This window comes from Rhinopithecus roxellana, chromosome 3 (assembly GCF_007565055.1).
Source record: "Rhinopithecus roxellana isolate Shanxi Qingling chromosome 3, ASM756505v1, whole genome shotgun sequence".
Lineage (NCBI taxonomy): Eukaryota > Metazoa > Chordata > Mammalia > Primates > Cercopithecidae > Rhinopithecus > Rhinopithecus roxellana.
The window spans coordinates 57791821-57800006 of NC_044551.1; the positions used below are offsets into that span (position 1 = coordinate 57791821).

General features: G+C 35.2%; 1 protein-coding gene across 1 annotated transcript in view; it reads left to right on the forward strand.

The window, feature by feature from the left end:
- RGS7BP (regulator of G protein signaling 7 binding protein) overlaps positions 1 to 5333 on the forward strand; it is a 105927-nt gene extending 100594 nt beyond the window's left edge. Inside the window, exon 6 of the mRNA XM_010368212.2 lies at positions 663 to 5333. Within this exon, the coding sequence (XP_010366514.1) occupies positions 663 to 754 (92 nt within the window). The 3' untranslated portion in view covers positions 755 to 5333. The remainder of the gene's footprint in view (positions 1 to 662) is intronic.
- Positions 5334 to 8186: the final 2853 nt, after the last annotated feature.

Below are 8186 nucleotides of genomic sequence, written 5' to 3' on the forward strand. Positions count from 1 at the left end.
AAGTTGATGAATGAAGGCATGATAATGATCCAATGGAAAGGAAAATAGTTAATAATAGCTATTTTAACTAAATGCTTTCTCTATGCTAGACAGTCAGCTACTCATCATAGCTAAATCTTTTTCATAGATTATTTCATGTAATCTTCACCTGGGCTAAGTTTTATTAAACTCTATTTTACAGACAGCTTAGCAAGCTTCAGTTACGTGTTCAAAGTCACAGAACTGGCAAATACCCGAGGCAGGTTTAGAAAAGAAGTCAACCTTACTCATAAGCATGGGTTCTTTCAAATAAGGTGTATACATTTCCCAGCTGAAAGACTGCCTCTAAGTAGTTTCAATTCAATTTTAAGCAGTGGTTCTCAGCCTTGAACTATTTTACCTCCCCCCCCACCAAGGAACATTTGGTCATAGTTGGGGATATTTTTGGTTGTCACAAATTGTCATACAGTGCTACTGGCATCTGATGAAGTGAGGGATGCTACTAACCATCCCACAGTGCTCAGGACAGTACCCCACAACCAAGAATTATCTGGTCCAAAATGCCAACAGTGCTGAGGTTGAGAAATCCTGATTAGGAAGATGGTGGATTTTTAAAGCCACTTCCTAAAAAGCAGGTTGTTGTGTCTACACCTCACTCATGTGCACATTATGTCCCATCACAGATGACAGCAGCCTTCTGAATCTAACTCCCTACCCCCTGGTGAGAAGACGGAAGAGAAGGTTCTTTGGGCTGTGTTGTCTCGTCTCAAGCTAGGTGGCTCCTCCTGGAAACCCACTGAGAACATCTGAAAAAAAAAATCACAAAACCTGAGGACCTCCAGACAGTGGAACCACACAGTTACTGGTTTTTGACTATGTTTTCTATGCTTCCTTATTACTTTTATCTGCCTCCCCTTGCCCTTTTAAATGATTTTACACTTGAAAGCAGCTGCCGTCGAGAAAAAAAAGAACAGATTCAAAAAGCAAGCTGTTTTTAAAAGGAAATTTTAAAGCTGACATTGTGCATGTCTGCTCCAAACCATGCCATGACAGATGCAAGAATTATGATTTTTAAATTATTTAAAGATTTTTTTAAATGTATTCTACAGAGGAAAAATATTTCACATATAATAGTATATCTATAGCTCTTGCTGATCTCATGTTAAAATGTATCATATATGAAAGAAGTCTTTAAACATAGAAATCTATTTAAAACTGAAAAACTGTGTTCAAAAATCCAAGCTATCAATATCATTAGAAATAATATTATAAGCAAACATATACCACCTCACCTATTGCTTTCTCAGCACTCATTTACATTTAGTCTTCCATTCTGTCGGCATTTAAGAGCTTCAACATGAAAGTATCTTAATTTATAATGCAAGAAAAACCACATACGAAAAGTACTAAAATTTTGTAAATACACAATAATCCTAATACCTTCGTACAAATGCATATGGGCAACTAATTTCCTTTTGATCCAATGATTTTTTTTTTTTTAGCTTCTTGGAGAATGAAGTAATCCAGTTCGGAAATGGCGTAGTAACATATACAATTACCCTCAAATGTAAAATCAAATATTATTACATTTTGTTCTAATTGAAATCTGAAGCATGGTGTCTGCACATCAGCATAGTGTTAAATCTTATAGGGCATGCTGGAATTAGCTCAGATCATAAAAATATTTAACATTTTACATTGTTAATAAAGTTTTTTAGTTAAGCTAAGCTTGTCTCATTTTAGATGACTATGCAGATAAGACTTTTCCAATGTGTAGTTGGTGTCTTGTCTTATGCTTAGACTCTTGAAAGCAGGACACATTAAGCAATACTATATTTTAGAAAGGAGGAAGCCACATGCTTTGTTTTTCTGCTCACAGCTTTGTTGTGATCTTCCTTCACTAAACTTGTAACATGGTACAAATTTTGTTATACCGTCCCCTGTTCTTCCTTTGGCCCATTTCCCAGACAGAATTTCCCATGGGCTGAGAGATCAAGTCTTTGCATTTCTTTTCTTGTTTTCCATAGTCTGAAAAACCTTCAAGTCAGACAGGAGGCACCAGTGTCTAGTACAATAGGAGGATGAGCTAGATGTCGATAAGTGGTTTATTAAAGACACAACTTTAATCCCAACCCTGTTCTTTCCCAATACTTATGTGCACAGGCGTTTATATGTATACCAATATTTTTACCTAAAAACTAAATATATTAAGGCCTTTCGCTTTAGTGAATGTGAAGAGAGGTACAGATGAACTACTGTAATAATAACTGTATTAGGTTGAATTATATGAAATTTCCTATATTTGACTGTTTTGACCTACAAAATGGCAATTTCATATAGTTCACCCTAATATCCAATGTGGAAATTATACTTGGAATTGTCTTCTAGCTCTTTTGATTGAAAGTGAAAGAATTAAAGGGTTGGAAGAGAACGTTATACAGGTCTCTATTTAGATCATACCAGCTGGTTTTTGGCCTTATTCTTTGAATCTAGAGTCGTGTTCCAACGAACCAGTAATTAATGCATAGTTATAGGTATACCTGGCTTCAAACAAGAAGTAGCCACGGAAAGCTATACGAGAAAATCACAATTTTCTGAATCAAATATTTGTAAAACAATTCAGCTATTTAAAGACTCTTAGGGTGAATACTCCCTGGGAAAACAAGCAACCCAGACTTACCTGGTCTGCAAACCTTGATTTAAGCTTAATATCCCTTCCTGAATGTAATTCATTTTCACCCCCTAAGGTCATTTCACTTAAGATCCATTGTTTTTGAAAAGTTGAAGTAGCTCGGTTTGGCAGCTCTCAGCACCTGCCTATCCCCTCTCCTATACTTCAACTATATTGAACTCTAGCTTCAGTCTAGTTCCTACTAATCCATGCAAAGTTATTAACTGATAAGCCCAATCTTGTTGTTCAGCACGTTCTTCTAAATGCCTGACCTGAATAACTTCTGCTTGGTTAACTTGTGTTCATTCTCGCCTTAGTCTCAGTGCGAAAGTAACACTTACCTTCTGTGCAATTGTCCTTTGTACAACTGAAGACTGTTAATAAATTCAGGTCTCACCTCCATGTCTAAAAAGACTGTAGTAGCTATTCATGGAGATGGGAATTTGTCTAATTACCTAGCCAGACTTTGCATATTTAAGGTAATATATTCAACTACCGTATATTTTATTCATAGTGCCTGTTTTCCAGCCTTTGATCAGTTTTGTAGTTCCCGCAGATAAACTCCAAGATCTAAAGACCCTCTTTCAGTAACATATCCTAAAATTAAGTTTAGTGCTCAAAATCCTGGTAACCTACACTGGCCCATGGTTACAGTAGGTAATTCACTGTCTCCCATTAGACAGGCCAATGCATCCCTTAGGAGCTGCCCCCCTCTCCTCTCACCTACCAAAGGATTTTCTCAGGTGTGGTTCCAAGCGATAAAGTTCTACTGTCTTGGCGTCCTGCTGGTAATTTGCTTTCAGATTAGCAATAACACTGAGCCGATCTTTAGGGTTAAGAAGAGAACATTGAACTCATTTTGTCACACATACCCACTTGCTTGAAACAGAAAAGGATGTAAACTTTTGTGGCATACATTCACCCATTTTCCCACCATATCTTTAATATCCTGTGTTGATTTTTTTTTTCAGATTACAAAGACAATACATGTTCTTTGTGGAAAATCTGAAAAATACTACCAAATAGAAAATAAAAATCACCTGAATTCCACCACGAGCACATTGTTTAAAACCACATTTCTGGGTTTTAAATCAGTCAGTGGCTGGGCCCAAAGGCACTTTTGGGTAAGATAAGAAATGCCCACAAAACCAAGGTGTCACTTAAAAACACAAAACAAAACAAAAACAGCAACAACAACAACAAAAATTCTGTCCACTAATGTTTTGCACGCATCTAGGAGCAGATTCACTGCAAACCGCTGGTTATGCCATTACTCAGGGGTACAAAGAGTGTTTTAGAAGTAGCATAGTCCTGATGCCTCCTCTAATGAATTAAAGCTCTTGGGGGAAATTCTAAAATTGCCAGACCATTTTGTTTCTCTGCGCTTCTACGAAACCAGCTGGGATACTGAGTGTTTGGCAATACTGCCACCTACTGAAAGCTACGCTTCAGAGTGAGGGGAAATAAAGACAGAGAATGTAAAAGCATCTACTTCGTTTTAAACAGCAAACAAATGGACCAGATTCACAATGATCCCATCTGGAATTTAAAACTCTGAAAGTGTCAACATTGAAAGGATTATGGATATCATCCAGCCAAACTTCCCACCTTACCCACACATACCCAAGCAATATCTATCATTTCTTTGTCTTAGGAATGTCACCAAATACAAAATGCTCAACTTTCAGGTAACCATAGGTAGGGTGAGAAAAAGCTGTGATACTATTGGCCTCAGGATAAATTATTACAATTAAATATATAGACCATAATAGACTTAAGAATATAAAAGAATTGAGTATATTATAAAAATGACATTTCAGATCAATCAGAAAAGTTTGGATTATTAATTTATATTGGGATAACTGGTTTTAGCCATTTCTTGAGAGAAATATTAGATCTATACCTCATAATTTTTATCAAAATAAATTGCAGATGAAATAAAAGTTGACATATTCAAGCACATAAATAAACATACAACAAGACTAGCAGGCAACATGAGTGGATATTTATATAATTTGAGTGTGAAAGAAGTCTTTCTTTGAGTGACACTAAAGGAAAAAAACAGAAAGAAAGGATGAATGGAATTTGACTTATTAAAACTGCTAAACTCCTATATAGTGAAAAATAACAAACCAAATTGAGAAAACAATATATGCAACAAAAAATATAGATCTCAAATACATATTAAAAGCTTAAACATCACTACTTTGGGGACATTTCCATGATCAACAACTCCCTTCTCAACCAAATGTTTCCATTTCATTCTTTCCTTATTGAATGTTTTCATTATTGCTTGTTTAATTGCCTGTTTACCCCTATTAAATTGGAAGTATAAGAAGGCAGCAACCATGTCTATTTTGCTTATTGTTGCATCCATAACACATAACACAGTGCCAGACACAAAGCAAATGCTGAAAACATACTTACTGAATGAGTGAATAATGAATGAATGAATGAATGAATGAATGAATGAATGAATGAATGTTATTTTCTCATTCAAGGAGAATCAAACTTTCCACCAGAAAATTAGACCAAGAACACAAACTGGCAATGCACAATAAACTAAAATAACCTACTAATAATAAATATGAAAGTGTTAAACTGTTTTAATACACTAGTAATAAAAAATGCAAGTTAATATTATATACTCCTTTTTATATGTCAGAAAGGCAAAGGGTATAAAGAATTAAAGTTCCCAGGGACAAAAAGGAAGTATAGAAATAAACATTATCTTACAGAGTCAACAGGAATGTAAATTGATTCCACCTTTCTGAAAAAATATTTTGGTAATGTATTTTTCCTGCATGCCTAGTAATTCCACTTTAGGGAAATTCTCCTTTAAATGGGTCAGAAAATAAAATGAGCTAAGATGCATTTATTCATTATTCAAAAAGTATATGCAAGAAAGGATGTTTATAGCAGCATTATTTGGATAAGTAGAAAAATGTAAATAAGCCTACTTTATAGGGTTGGTTAAATATGGTACATCCTTTCAATGGAATACTGCGTACCAATTAAGAATAAGCACCATATGTGTATTTATTGAAATGTACAAGATATATTGTTAGATGAAAAAGGAAGTTATAGAGGAATATTTATAGTACGATCCCTTTTTAAAAATATATGCATGCATGTGTGCATTAAAGAGTCTGAAAGGATACTTGCCAAAGTGTAACAGCATTTATCTCTGGGAGGTGAGATTTGGAGCAATTATATTTATTTTCTTTTTGCATATCTGTAACTTCTAATTTTTCCACAATGAGCATGTAGTATCTGTATAATTTTTCAGGGAATAAACAATGATGTTCACAATATATATTAAATGAAAAACACATGTTATAAAACAGTATGTATAGTATGACACAATATTTGTAAAAAAGAAAATTATATATAAATATATCTATGTATGTATATATATGCATAAGAAAGCTAGGAGGACATAAACTAAAATGTTAATAGTAGCTATGGGTAGTGGGATTATGGGTGATTATTTTTTCTTTTTGCTTTTCTGTGTTTTCTAATTTTTCTACAATGAACATGTATTACTTGTGTAATAAAAACTAATAATAAAAGTTTTAAAAAATGAATATGTGAAAGGGACATTTTTGACTCACTAATTGTCTTCATCCTCTTCCCCACCCTATTTCCATCCCCTCCTTGGCTTATTCTTTGCCAAAATATGGGCAGTGGGGATATGGAGAGGAAACAACAGGGCACCAGAGCTTTTGAGAATGGAAGAGACAGAGAGGCACAAAGAGGGATGAGAAGGAAAGAGAGAGGAAGGAAGCAAGGGTCTGGAAAAGAAGGTAAGAGAGAAAGAAAGAAACTGCTAAGTGAAGTCAGTGGAGGAAGGAGTAAAACAGGTTTAGAAACTTTTTCACTAACAAGAGCAATGTCTTTAAATTTAGCTCAGGGTTTCTGATAGCTACAGCAAGAAAAAGAAATACACTAAGTTATTTTGTTTTCGAATGAAAGGAGACACACACACAAACACATGCACCCCTACATTCCTGGAGAGATATCTAGAAATGAAATTCTGACAGGAATGTATCCCAAGAATGTTTTCAAGGGGCAAACTGTTGTGGTCCAGCTGGGTGCCAAGGGCTGTACAGTACAGCTTGGAGTTCATAGACTTTTGTTTGAATCTCAGATGTGCTGCAACCAAGTACATGCCTGTGGCTAGCAGTTCCAGCATCCATTCTCTCCTTTTTTTCTTTAGTAATAGAGAACCCAAAGACACCACTAGTCACCTAAAGTAAAGACTCCCATTTCCCAGGCTCCTCTGGATGTGAGTGTGGCAGTATAACTGATTTTGGCCAAAAGTATGGCCAAAGTGGAAGTATGAGTGGAAGTGTGCAATTTCCAAGTAACATTCATTAAATAAAAGGCGTGCATTTTCGTGATCTTCTTTTCTTCCCTCTGCGATAAGAACATGAGCATGGGAACTGAAGCAACCATGCTGGATCCAGAAATGGACACCAACTGAGGATGGCAGAAGTTCCCTATGTCGACCTAAAATAATCAAGATCTAACGTAAAGAGAGTTTCTTCAAGCCCAAGTGGGAAGATGGACCACCCAGAAACACCATCTCCAAAGGAATAGAGTTGGTGTTCAAAAGTAAGGAAGCTAAGATTTCATTTCTGTAGGCAGAGACAGAGGAGATTTTAGCAGAATTACATTATTCATACAAGGTTGGCACATATAGCAATTTGCTTATAGGCAGTGTTTCTTTCTGGGAAGGGTACACTTAACACATTCTTACAGATGGTGTAATAACCATGGGTTTTCTGTCGTCTGATCTAGGCAAACCAGGACAACAAAGGAAAAATTAATCTATTATAAGAGTCATTAATTAAGAAGGCAGAAGGTTTTGTTCCTGATGTTTAATTCTCTCTAGCCATTGAACTGAACTAGAAAAATAAGAAAGTGAGTTAATCTATAATCTAAGAACAGAGATTGTAACAACATTTGACTCAGATCACAGTCATGTCTCTCTCAAGGCGTAAAGTGTTTGGTGTTTAATTCTCTCTAGCCAATGAACTAAACAAGAAAAATAAGAAAGCTAGTTAATCTATAATCTAAGAGCAGAAATTGTAACCATATTTGACTCAGATCACAGTCATATCTCTCTCAAAGCTAAAAGTGTTTGGGGGATTCCAATAGCTCTTAAATTTTATTTATTTTCATATCTAGCAGCCCTGGGTCACCTACCTCCATCCTATTACCCACTAAAATAAATAAATAAAATAATGTCTATCTTGTTTAAGGCATTATGAGGTGAATCGTTGTACAGAAGAGCCTGTTCACTAAATTAATTTCCATATGCCTCAGTTTCCTCATAGTAAAATGTGGATAATAATACCAATATCATAAGAGGTTCAACCAAATAAGTGTTTCATTACTTGCTTAGAACTAAAGCTCTTTTACGGAGAAAAATCAAACAAACAAAACATTGCATGATACCATATTGGAGAACATTGGGGAAAGGAAAATCTTTTAAATAGTGTTTTAAATCAAATGTTAATTGATTTCCACA